At 46.1% G+C, this 13,952-nt stretch overlaps 1 protein-coding gene across 1 annotated transcript; it reads right to left on the reverse strand.

The window, feature by feature from the left end:
- Window positions 1–261: 261 nt before the first annotated feature.
- SOD1 (superoxide dismutase 1) lies at window positions 262–11,268 on the reverse strand. Its single transcript, XM_063442908.1, has 5 exons — window positions 11,149–11,268; window positions 6,373–6,466; window positions 3,178–3,247; window positions 2,878–2,992; window positions 262–602 (listed from the first exon to the last, which is right to left on the reverse strand). Exons 1-5 carry the CDS (start codon window positions 11,215–11,217, stop codon window positions 495–497), a joined length of 456 nt encoding a protein of 151 aa, XP_063298978.1. The 5' UTR covers window positions 11,218–11,268; the 3' UTR covers window positions 262–494.
- Window positions 11,269–13,952: the final 2,684 nt, after the last annotated feature.

The following is a 13,952-nucleotide window of genomic DNA, read 5'->3' on the forward strand; positions in this document are numbered from 1 at the left end:
AATAGCCTTCCATAACTGTCCTTACAGAGTTCTGTTTCGTACCAGTAGGAAGGGTGTAGGACCCAGAGAACATTTTTCTACCCAATAAGGATATAGATGGCATGTGTAACAAATTCCTACCAGGCTAAACTTTATTTGGCCAAACTGTATGGTCATTGAGAGAAACCAATACAGTACATGCAGACTGTTAACATCAGAAGCTAGATATTTGAGAATGCAATATTTCAGGGCAAATAGGAATGTTTCATGTTGCACCGCACATAGGTGACCAAGGTGAACTTTTATTGAATGACATCACAAGACGGAAAAGTTATATATACTTTTTATATAAAGTTATTCGTTTCTGTATAGTGGATGGTCACACTGCTTTTCCAGCAGTCTTACAGATGGATAGTAAATTGAACAGGAAATATATAGAATTTTAACATTTACTGCAGTTAATCTGAACTATGTATGTCAGGCCACAAAACCAAGAGCTTTCTCATACAGCCATGTTACTGAGCACGTCCGATTACACCACATGCCAAGCGGCCACCGGCGTTGCCAGTCACCAGGCTCTCATCATTCCCACCTTTGCCCAGGTCATCTTCCTTCTCATGGACCTAATGGGAAAAGAATGAAAACCGTTAGAAAATAAAGAATTTCCTTATTGGACTAAAAATTCAGCTCTGGCAATTTGCAGAATGCATGTAAAGTTCATTCTCTGGTTTACGGTTTGTATTTAGAAGTTGCCAACATGTTCTGTAGCACTGTGCAACTGAGGAGACAGCATAGACCAAATAATACAGGGTGATCCTGCTTGCGATTTATATAAAAGCATTGCAAATGCCAAATATAAAGTACTTCCTTAACCAATGAGCTTACAGTCTAAAAATACAGGCCACTACTGTGACCCAAGTTACATAGCTGAAAAGAGACCTGCGTCCATCAAGTTCAGCCTTCCTCACATTTGATTTTTGCTGTTGATCCAAAAGAAAAAAAAATAAAAAAAAAAAAAAAAAATAAAAAGTTTGAAGCACAATTTTGCAACAAGCTAGGAAAAAAATTCCTTCTTGACCCCAGAATGGCAGTCAGATTTATCCTTGGATCAAGCGGTTATTACCTTACATTGAAAGATTATATCCTTGAATATTCTGTTTTTGCAAGTATGCATCTAGTAGCTGTTTGAACATCTGTATGACTCTGATAAAACCACTTCTTCAGGCAGAGAATTCCACATCCTGATTGTTCTTACAGTATAAAAAAAAACTTTCCTTTGCCTTAGACGAAATCTTTCTTCCAGTCTAAACGCATGGCCTCGTGTCCTATGTAAAGTCCGGTTTGTGAATAGATTTCCACACAATGGTTTGTATTGGCCCCGAATATATCCCTTCTCAGGCGACATTTTTCTAAACTAAATAGGTTTAAATTTGTTAACCTTTCTTCATAGCTGATATGTTCCATTCCTTTTATTAATTTTGTAGGCCGCATCTGCACTTTTTCTAGTGCCATAATATCCTTTAGAACAGGTGCCCAAAATTGCACAGCATATTCAATGTGGTCTTACCAGTGATTTATAGATAGGCAAAATGATATTCTCGTCCCGAGAATGAATGCCCTTTTTCATGCATGACAATACCTTACTGGCCTTGGCCACTGCTGATTGACATTGCACATTGTTACCATGCCCTCCACTTACTTGGTCCTTGTATGTTTTACTATCCAGTCTGGTGATCCATAGTCATGTGCCCTACTAAGCAGGCTATCCAATTCTATTCTAGTAAAACTAGGCTCTCAAAAAATGTCGTAATTAAAAGTGTTACTCCAACCACCATGATAATTTTGATTTTTGAAGTGGTCATGGTGGCAAGTGTCTGGATGTGCAGGGTTTTCATCCAGGTGCCAGTTACACCATCGTCACACAACGCTGTTCCATGCTACCCAATGTCAGTTCTGTGCATATTTTATGTTGGTTGTCAAAAGTGCTGGCAGAGGCTCGCCTTCCCATCCTTTGCAAGCTCAGAGCACACCTTTGATTGGAATTCAGCATGGCTCCCGAACGCCAGACAGCTGCATGTTGTACAGAACTGGGACCTTCGTCTGGCGCTGGATTTAAGCAAGTCAAATCTTATTTTAAAAGGTTTTTTATTTTTTTATTTTAGAGTTTCTTGGAAGGAGCAGAGGGAGGAGGGGAAGGCATGCAAGCACTTTGAGTAGTAAGTGACAGATTCATCTCAATAAGATTGTTTGGGTTGCAGTGGCCCTGTCCTTTTAAATCAGTACATTAGAGGTCTTTCCACTGCCCTCACGGAGTTAAACAGTCACATAATGCGGATAATAGGAAAACATTGAATACAATGCTTCTGTTGGTAAATTTGAAATGCACAGCAAATGCCAAGCATATGGATCAGGACCCCACATACTCTATGAGGAACATCGGATTGGACCACCACAGAGGAGGCAATGCCTCAATGACATTGTGGGAGGCAGTGAGGTGAGCAGCAGAGGGCGCTTTAGCACTATAATAAGGTGAGTACCTTTAATATTTTAGGATCTATATTTAAACTAGGGACAGGGTCACTATAGTGTTAGAAATAAAAGTTTGTATTCCGAACACTTATTTCTGTAACTACACTACCATCACATCCCAAGACATCCTGCAGTGTTTTAACATGCCGACATGTTATCTCCTAAAGCAGTAACAGTTGTGTTTTTATGGTCAGGAATTTAAACTCGAAATTCTAATTTTAGGTAAAAAATTGTGAGACTGCCATGTTTGCTCATCAAGCTTAAAATTCACATTTTAGTAAAAAAAAAAAAAAAAAAAACGCTTGCAGAGCGACAATTCACAGGTACATTTATGAGAAATCAAAGTTTAAATTTTAAAAAAAATCATACCACAACAGTACGCCCAATAATGTCGTGGTCGCCATGAAGAGAAATCACACTATCCGTAAACTCAAATTTTGCTTCACCATTTGCAGAAGTTATATTGCCAAGATCACCAACGTGCCTGCAGAGATTTCATAAGGGAATAAAAAAGGAGCTCAGATGATTTAGAGCTATGCATGATTGGCTAGACACAAGCAGGAGTGCAATTTGTCCTAAAAGGTTTCTTAATGAGAAATCTGGCGAGAGGTTATCCAGCATGGATGGAAAGTCTACGTGTTAAAGTATGAGCAGAAAGTAACCACATACCTCACTGTATCTTCAGGGGCCCCATGAGTTTTATTTCCTGGGTTGAAGTGTGGGCCAGCACTAATACAGCCTGAAAAATGGAAATAAGACAAGTACTGTTTAAGACAACATTTTATTTCTAATTCTCAAAGCAAAAATCAATAGAATATTTATTTAGTACAGTCATTCAAAAGGAAAAAACAGGATTAAAAAAAAAAAAAACACAAATGTATGAATGTGGGCAACCTATTGTATGTGTGGGCTGTCTGTAGTCCTGTGAGAATAGAGGCTGTTTGATAAGTGTATTATCTGTGACGGGGGCCATCTGTTGTGTTGTGAGTAGTAAGGAGTGTGTGATGGAAGCTGCCTTTGGGTATATGTGAATTGTTTGTAGTGCTATGTGTTCATGTGGCGTGCATGCTGTATGTTAAATGTGTATGTAGTTGGCTTGTAGTACTTGTAGGTGAGTTCTGTGCTATCTGTGGTATTTGTATGCATGGCTCTCTGATGTTGTGAGGGTATGTGACAATCTTGGAAAATACTTCATCTCATTTATTCTTGCATTGTCACCATATTATCATGTGTTACTATAAAATTGTTACGATTTATACCTGTAGTTTGCCACTTTAATTTTCTGTGCATGCAGTATTTATTAGTCATTTGATGTTTCTGACCAATATTTCATGTTAATATTAGTGGGAGATAGAATCAGGTTGCTCAACTTTTCAATTGTATACAACACATGGCTACTCTATACTACCCACTTTCCTATGCTTCTCCTGGCTGTAAATGCCTTCATAGAACTGTTCCATCTCCAGCTCTGTTCCTCAGGCCTCATCCCACACTCACAGAACCAACAAAACTCCAGCTCTGCATTTTTCCTCAGCACTACCCACCCACACAGGTTCCCCCTAAATATATTGCATGCTACTCCAGCTTTTTGAGATTCTTACTCAATTACCCCTGCATTCCCTTTATATATTTTACTAATAGCTGCTTCTCTCTGTTAACTCTTTTAGCCATCACCTCCAAATTTCCCCTGCTACCTCTGGTCTCAAATCCCCACTGTGTCCTTTAGATTGTAAGCTCACGGGCTATCTAGCTTAGCACTTTGTATAAAAGAGCTTAAATGGCTATACCTCAGCTTATGGGCAGGTCCCTCTCTACCTTTTGTATTTGTGTATATTGCAAGTACTCCACTAATTGTACAGCGCTGCAGAATCTGTTGGCACTTAATAAATACCAGTGATAAAGAAATATGGTGGAGGGGGAAGCATTTGCAGGTTTTTTGTTTTAAATCACTTAAATTAAAACAATATTTATGCATTTAAACCAAGTAAACACTTTTATACCTCCTCCCTCTTTCCAGGATGATAATGTGTAATAAAGTGAAGAATCTTCCACCTAGTGAGAAATCAGTGGCTTTGTTCTGTCTAAGAATCTCAAACCTTCCTTTAATCTACCTTTTTCTCGTGGCAAGTGGTTGCAGATCATGGACTGCACCTTTTGTGGGTGCAGACCATTCATCCCTTTGTCTCTGTTCTGGTGCTTTTCCAGAGAGCTTTGTTCGTGCTGCGACACTGACTCTCCAAGAAGCATTGGAACACAAGGCAGGGTTAGTGGTGTGCCTACACACGCTGGAAGTGCAGACTACAGGCTCCCTTGCACTCACCATCTGCTCTCGAACTGACCCATTTGTGTCTAGAAGGCTCTTATGCCATTCTGAGGCACCACACGTGCCACAGGTTACCAAAACCTGACATAGAAGATTCCTTGGGCACCTGAGCCATCTATCTATTTGTGTGCTGTAAGACAAACGGCATGCAGTGATCACACATTTAAGAAGAGTACCGGTAATAACAAAATTACCAGATACCTAGATTCAAGTTACAGATATTTTTTGTATACAAAAAAAAAATTGGGGAGGATCTGCTAAATCAAAAGAAATAGAAAGCAAAACAACATAGCATAAAACTGTGGATAAAGACCATTACTACACTGATTTGCATTAGAATTTTATTTTCTTGAGCACATGTTCCCCAGCCTACATATATGGTGATTTGAATAGATCCAGAATATTCAACCCCTAAAGGGAACCATATACAAGGCTTCATTACTTCATTGAAAGTGAGTGGCCATTTGGGATTGCAATATTTTGGCACTTCATCCACAGTTATATGCAATGGTTTGCTTTCTATTGATTTAGCAGATACTCCCCAATTTCTTTTATATACATATTCTATGGAATCCAAGATGAAGTCTATGGGGTAACCCTTGAAGCTTCACCCTATACAGGGAAGTTTAAAGGGACACTGTAGACACCCAGACCACTTCTGCCCATTGGAGTGGTCTGGGTGCCAACTCCCACTACCCTTAACCCTGCAAGTGTAATTATTGCAGTTTTTTTATAAACTGCAATAATTACCTTGCAGGGTTACCTCCACCTCTAGTGGCTGTCTACTAGACAGCCACTAAAGGGCACTTCCTGCTCTATAGCCCATAAAACCTGTGCTAGAGCGTCGCTGGACGTCCTCACACTGAGGACCTCTCCAGCATTGCTCCATTCCCCATAGGAAAGCATTGAAAAGCATTTTAAATGCTTTCCTATGGAGAGCTCTAATGCGCATGCACTGCATTGCTGCGCATACGCATTAGGTTTCCTCAGCCGGCGGGCGGGATCAGTCTCGCCCACCGGCTGACGTAATCACTGGGAGGAGCAGCGGCGAGCAGAAACCACGGCTGAGGGACATCAGCAGGGTCTCAGGTAAGTGACCTGAAGGTGTTTTCACCCCTTCAGCTACCGGGGATTGGGAGGTTAGAGGGTGAGGGGACCTGCAGTGCCAGGAAAACAGATTGTTTTCCTGGCACTGGAGTTTTCCTTTAATTCTGCCAATATCTTTATTTGCACTAAATGGACATTGGTTTGTGAACACATATCTTTTTGGCATTTGCAATAAATTATTTTTTTGCACAGAAGATGCTTGCATAAAGGAACCAACTACTTTTGCGCTTTAAAAAAAAAATTAAATTGTATCTATACATTGTACAGATTGGGAGAAAAACCTGTTAAAAATATTTTTTTCTCGCAGTTAATTCCTCATAGAGTATGGCAAAATAATTCATTTCTAAGGGAGAGCAGAAGAGACCTCCCACAGGTGCTGTGGCTGCTATGGTAACAGTCTAGCAGACACCCTTCTCCAAAAACTAGGCTCTTACCATTCGTGTTATCGCCATAAGCGTGTATATGGAAGCCATGTTTTCCATCAGTCAATCCTGTAATAGTCCCCGTAACTGTAACTAGTCCATCACCCTACAGGCAAAAAAAAAAAAAAGCACAGTAAAATATCATGAAGAACACACATTTACCTTTTCAGTACAGAACTGTTAAGAAGTTTGAGGAGGAAGATAGCTTCAGAAAAGCACACTTTATAGAACAGATATTCTGGTGGTTGTGCCAGCAGTTTTAAAGCAGAGTAATGTCACTTTGTTGAAGACCACCTGATCCATTTACAGGACAATGGTCTCAACATGATCTGAGCTATGGTGCTTTCCCCAAGCCAAGACCACACTGCAAACAAATAAACTTAAACACTATAGAATCAGGAACAGAAACATGTATTACTGACCCCATTGTGTTAAAAACACCCTCTACCCCTCTGCCCCCCCCCCCCCCCCACCTAAATATAGAATTAATTTTACTTTTATTCCCTGATGTAGCTAGTATGCCTAGATCACCGATTCTGATGTCAGTCAATCACAATGCTTTCAACTAAGAAAAGCATTGGATTGGTTGAGACAGTCAAGGAGGCAGAGCCAGCACAAGCCAAGCAAAGCCCTGGCCAATCAGCATCTCCTCATAGAGATATATTGAATCCATGAATCTCTATGAAGTTTAGTGTCTCCATGCAGAGGGTGGAGACACTGAATATCAGTCACACTGTGCAGCACTGCCCCAGGAAGTATCTCTAGGAGCCATCGGATGAGTTGCTGTAAACACTGCATTTTCTCTGCAAAAACAGTGTTTACTGCAAAAAGCCTGAAGGGAAAGATTTTACTCACCAGAACAAATACAATAACTTGTAGATGTTCTGGTGACTATAGTGTCCCTTTAAAAATGTAATCACAACCAGGCAAACAGCAGTGGTGCGTATAGATACATGGTGTACAAGTTGTCTGGTCACTAACAATTTTATTTAGCTTGAAAAAGAAAAAGTGGATGTACAGCTCAAGAAAATTTAAAGACTACAAATAATATAGTTAATAAAGTATACCACAAAATACAAATGCTAAGTTTGTAAAATGATAAATGAAAGTAAAGTAAGGCAGACCAACATAAAGGGCAAGCTTAACACATGGAATGAAAAAGGTCTACATGTAATTAATCTATTGCCTCTATATTACACAGCCATGTTGCAGTGATTGAGCCCACCCTGTGTGTGCCCTATTAAGGGTTAGTAAGTGTGTAGAGGTTTATAAGAATACAATTTTCTGTCTCATTTTCCTTTTTAGCTAAAAACAGCAAGCAGAATTGTTAGCATAGGAGTCTGAAGTTTTGCATTGATGGGGCAAGTAAGCTTACACTTTAAACAGGCATTTGAGTGCTACTAAAGAGACTGTTTAAACGTCCACTAAAGTCACTCAGGCCACTTCATGTCAAATGAAATGTCCTAGGGGCAGTGGTCAAGACCATTTTCACATGCAATGTTTATATCTAATGGATGTCATACTGAGCCTATAGAGGCACTTCAATGGCTTGTAAGAAAATTGTAAGTCTTGTTCTACAAATAAAGAATATAAAAATTAACAAGGTCCTTACCTGCCTTTCCACCAATGTCATACCTCCCCTGGTGCTAGTGTGGCCTCCCGTGTATATAGGAATGACCACTAGACGTTTTACAACATGTGGGAAATATCCAGAGGATTGTGTTTCAGGCCATTCTACAGAAAGACATGGGGTGACCCATCCCTATTCGAATATAGGGCTATTTATTTTTTACATATTAAAATAAAAATAAATCTGGAATAAGTAAAATTAAGAGTATATGGGTATTCAAAATGAATACTTTGGCACTGTACACTATTAATTTGGATTCTGAATGAATATCTTTTTTAAAAGGAAAATAAATAAATTACTTTTTTTTCCCCCCCCCCATCTACCGTTGTCCCTTTGCTTGATATAAAAAAACTGGCACCTTGGAGCTACCTATGCAGAGTTAGGTATGGCCCTTAGTCATGCAAGTGTGATTTCGTCTTGCATCCTTTCACCTTTATTTTTTACTAAATACACCATGGGGTTTTTTGTTTTTTATAGTCTATGCACGGATTTTAGAGGAATTTTATACACTTTGGAGATAATCACACTTCTGAAAGGCCAATTATATTACGTACACATACACTGGGTGCATATTGGTATTTTGGGTTTTACTTATTTTTTTGGTAAATATGAAAAAGAAGCTTGGCAAATAGGAAGCCAACTTCAGCCTTTACATAAGAAAACGGCTTAAATACAAAGCCAACTTCAGCAACAGGCAAACCTCATTATACTGGCATACTCCGTAATAATCAGTAACAAATTACTAAGGCTACCTGAGATCCCTGCCTACCAGGTCTGTGTCCGACTGCAGAGTTGCAACTATTTGATTAATCAGCATGACTAGAGCTACATGCTGGGGCCTCAAAGGTTAGCTTACTGTACTCTGGACCTACGTCAGGATTAGGTGAAAGGACCATCACGTGATATCTGTTGCCTTACTATCAAAACATCACTAAACCTGCTACACAGGACTGAATTATCACAACAGAACACAATGCTAACCGAAATTGACAGCTGCCAGCCCCATGCCCCCCCCTCACACGCTGCCAGCCCCATGCCCCCCCTCACACACACACGCGCTGCCTGCCCCCACACACACGCGCGCTGCCTGCCCCCCACACACACACGCGCGCTGCCTGCCCCCCACACACACACGCTCGCGCTGCCTGCCCCCCCACACACACACGCGCGCGCGCTGCCTGCCCCCCCACACACACACACGCGCGCGCTGCCTGCCCCCCCACACACACACACGCGCGCGCGCTGCCTGCCCCCCCACACACACACGCGCGCTGCCTGCCCCCCCACACACACACGCGCGCTGCCTGCCCCCCCACACACACGCGCGCGCTGCCTGCCCCCCCACACACACACGCGCGCTGCCTGCCCCCCCACACACACGCGCGCTGCCTGCCCCCCCACACACACACGCGCGCTGCCTGCCCCCCCCACACACACACGCGCGCGCTGCCTGCCCCCCCACACACACACGCGCGCTGCCTGCCCCCCCACACACACGCGCGCTGCCTGCCCCCCCACACACACGCGCGCTGCCTGCCCCCCCACACACACACGCGCGCTGCCTGCCCCCCCCACACACACGCGCTGCCTGCCCCCCCACACACACGCGCTCTGCCTGCCCCCCCACACACGCGCTCTGCCTGCCCCCCCCACACACGCGCGCTGCCTGCCCCCCCCACACACACGCTGCCTGCCCCCCCACACACACGCAGCCAGCCAGCCCCCCCGCCCTCACACACACGCAGCCAGCCAGCCCCCCCGCCCTCACACACACGCAGCCAGCCAGCCCCCCCGCCCTCACACACACGCAGCCAGCCAGCCCCCCCCGCCCTCACACACACGCAGCCAGCCAGCCCCCCCGCCCTCACACACACGCAGCCAGCCAGCCCCCCCGCCCTCACACACACGCAGCCAGCCCCCCCGCCCTCACACACACGCAGCCAGCCAGCCCCCCCCGCCCTCACACACACGCAGCCAGCCAGCCCCCCCGCCCTCACACACACGCAGCCAGCCAGCCCCCCCGCCCTCACACACACGCAGCCAGCCAGCCCCCCCGCCCTCACACACACGCAGCCAGCCAGCCCCCCCGCCCTCACACACACGCAGCCAGCCCCCCCGCCCTCACACACACGCAGCCAGCCCCATGCCCTCACACACACGCAGCCAGCCCCATGCCCTCACACACACGCAGCCAGCCCCATGCCCTCACACACACGCAGCCAGCCCCATGCCCTCACACACACGCAGCCAGCCCCATGCCCTCACACACACGCAGCCAGCCCCATGCCCTCACACACACACGCAGCCAGCCCCATGCCCTCACACACACACGCAGCCAGCCCCATGCCCTCACACACACACGCAGCCAGCCCCATGCCCTCACACACACACGCAGCCAGCCCCATGCCCTCACACACACACGCAGCCAGCCCCATGCCCTCACACACACACGCAGCCAGCCCCATGCCCTCACACACACACGCAGCCAGCCCCATGCCCTCACACACACGCAGCCAGCCCCATGCCCTCACACACGCAGCCAGCCCCATGCCCTCACACACGCAGCCAGCCCCATGCCCTCACACACGCAGCCAGCCCCATGCCCTCACACACACACGCAGCCAGCCCCATGCCCTCACACACACACGCAGCCAGCCCCATGCCCTCACACACACACACGCAGCCAGCCCCATGCCCTCACACACACACGCAGCCAGCCCCATGCCCTCACACACACGCAGCCAGCCCCATGCCCTCACACACACACGCAGCCAGCCCCATGCCCTCACACACACGCAGCCAGCCCCATGCCCTCACACACACGCAGCCAGCCCCATGCCCTCACACACACGCAGCCAGCCCCATGCCCTCACACACACGCAGCCAGCCCCATGTCCTCACACACACGCAGCCAGCCCCATGCCCTCACACACACGCAGCCAGCCCCATGCCCTCACACACACGCAGCCAGCCCCATGCCCTCACACACACGCAGCCAGCCCCATGCCCTCACACACACGCAGCCAGCCCCATGCCCTCACACACACAGGATGATGCCAGGCCGCCATGACACAGCATATTCCTAGAGCCAGCTGTAAGGTTAGGGTCCCGGGTGCAGTATAACGGCATCCTGTCCCCTTCCAGCTCGTGCTACTTGCCTCTTGGTGGAAGTGCACCACGCCTTGCACCTCTCCGGTCCCCTTCATTACACAGACCGCCTTCACCATGACTGCGCTGAGCTCGACTTCCACTGACTGCACCGGGTCACGTGAGGGTCTTCCGATTAAATAGGAGCTGCGTGACGTCACTCACATTGAGAGCCCCGCGTGCCAAAGGGCGGCCAATCAGAGCTCAAATTCCCCAATCTCCAACACCCCGCCAGAATGGCCACTGAGGATAGGCCGAGTGCGGTCACGTGAACTGCCTGCGGCTGTCAGTCTGCTTATGTTACATAAAAAGGGGCGTGGCCATCAGGCTGCAAGACTGGATTAGTTCAGTTTATAATCCCAGTGTTTATTGCCATCATACAGCCAGCCAAACAATGAGTCCTATCACATTACATTGAGCATACCTGCCAAGTGTCCCTATGTAGGAGGGACAGTCCCTATTTTGGACCCATATTACTCTTTTTTATCAGCGTAGTACTCCCAGCCGTCCTGGCCCCCTGGACCTAACTGGACCGGCGGGGGGGACTGTCCCGAGAGCCCAGCAGTCCCCCGCAGCAGTCTCGGCCCTCCAGGGCGCGATAGGAGTCTATGGAGCTGCCTGCAGAGGGACTGCCTGAGCTGTCGGGCAGTCCTCCAGGCTGCTAAAAGTAATAAAAATAAATAAATAATGAAATAAATATATTATATATGTATAGTATATTATAAAATAATTAAAGCATTTTATAATATATTATAAATATATAATGCATATATATGATTTCATTATAAGTGTACTTTGAGATATATACATACAGGGCCGGCCTTAGGCCTTTAGGTGCCCTGTGTGAAAAATCTTCACAGCGCCCCCTCCCCCTCCCTCCGTCATCCGTGTATGATGTAATGTTTGTGGTGTCTGTGTATGTGATGGGTGTGATGACTGTGTGTGATATATATGCTATGTGTTGGCTGTGTGTGATATTTGTTATGGGTGTATTAACAGTGTGTGATGTGTGTGTATTGGTTGTATGTGATATATGTGTTGGGTTTATTGGCTGTGTGTGATGGTTATTTAATTCAGATAAAAACATGCATTTAGGCCTGTGTGTGAATGCAGGTGAATATTTGTGGAGGGTTATGTGCACACAGTCCCACAGTCAAATGCACACAGTTATACATATACACTGTCAAATCCACCACATGCACATAGTCACAGACAGATAGTCACATACACAGGATCAGGCAGAAACCCACCGGTACAGGCAGTAACACACATACACAGTTACAGGTAGATAAACACACTCACACACAATTACAGGCAGACAGCCCCACATACAGTTTTACACACACAAAGCCACACATACAGTCTTACACACACATACTTACATGCAGTCACACACGCACGCAGACAGTCTCACACACACAGGCAGACACACACACACACAGACACACACACAGGCAGACAGCCACACACACAGACATGCAGGCAGACAGTCACACACACACACACACACACAGGCAGACAGTCACACACACACACACACACACAGGCAGACAGTCACACACACACAGGCAGAGAGTCACATACACACACACACACACAGGCAGACAGTCACACACAGACACACAGACAGAAAGTCACACACACACAGGCAGTCATACACACACAGGCAGACAGTCATACACACACACAGACAAAGACACAGGCAGACAGTCATACACACAGACAGTCATACACACATAGTTACCTCTGTTCATTGTGGAGGCAGTGCAGCTCCTGGAGACTGTTTGTTGGGGAAGCAGGGACTCCTTCCTGCTTCCCCTGCAGCAGTTATCCGGCACTTTTAGTTCCGCCCCTGCGGCACAGGAAGCTCCACCAGCGCGGCACGGGAAGCTCCGCCCCCTCCGCAAATTTTTATTATTTTTTTTTAAATCCCTGCCGGCCATGTGTAAGCTGTGTCGGCCACATGGCGCCCTCTGCTCCATGGCGCCCTGTGCGGCTGCACAGCTCACACACCCCTAAGGCTGAGAGGGTAGTGGATGCATGGAATAGCCTTCCAGCTGAAGTGGTAGAGGTTAACACAGTAAAGGAGTTTAAGCATGCGTGGGATAGGCATAAGGCTATCCTAACTATAAGATAAGGCCAGGGACTAATGAAAGTATTTAGAAAACTGGGCAGACTAGATGGGCTGAATGGTTCTTATCTGCCGTCACATTCTATGTTTTCTATGTTTCTATGTTTCCCGAACCCCTGAACCGATCTTGGTGATTTTTGAATATGTTGGTCACCCAGATCGGGGCTATCAGGGGATGTAACTTTTATGTTGTTTTTTTGTATTTTAAAGGTATTTTTGGGATGTCTGTGACTTGTGGGGTTTTTGTGTCTGGAGATAATTGAGTTTGTTCAGTTCCTGATTCAATTATTTCTCAGGCAGAGGGGGGGAGTTTGGGACTGGTAACTATTCCCCTCTCAGATCCAGGAGAGAGATGATCTTGTTTGTGTGGGAGTATCATAGGCGTGCTCAACTGTGTCTGAAATTGTATAAAAGCAGACCATCTGGCCAGATTAAAACATTCCAGCTCGTACTCCCAGAACTATGTGTCGTCTGGTTACTGGCAGGGGAAAGGGTTAATCACTACTCCAGCATGTTCCAGTGTGAACGATTCAACAGGGAAAGTCCTTGTAAGGACTAGAGCTCCCAGGACTGAGTGTCGTCCATTGCCTGGGGCAGTGGTGTATCCTGGTTTTGTGCTGCCCTAGGCATTATTCAGTAAAGGACATCAAGCTGGATACAAATTGAAGGTTCTTACCTGCTTTC

This window comes from Pelobates fuscus, chromosome 1 (assembly GCF_036172605.1).
Source record: "Pelobates fuscus isolate aPelFus1 chromosome 1, aPelFus1.pri, whole genome shotgun sequence".
Taxonomy (NCBI): Eukaryota; Metazoa; Chordata; class Amphibia; order Anura; family Pelobatidae; genus Pelobates; species Pelobates fuscus.

Bases quoted from the DNA above. Each gene is read 5' to 3' on its own strand.
- SOD1 (XM_063442908.1), bottom strand. From the start codon at position 11,217: ATGGTGAAGGCGGTCTGTGTAATGAAGGGGACCGGAGAGGTGCAAGGC. The intron at 6,467-11,148 runs GCAAGTAGCACG...TTTTGCCTGTAG, and splicing joins TGGTGCACTTCCACCAAGAG to GGTGATGGACTAGTTACAGT. The intron at 603-2,877 runs GTATGATTTTTT...TTTTCCCATTAG, and splicing joins TTATTGGGCGTACTGTTGTG to GTCCATGAGAAGGAAGATGA.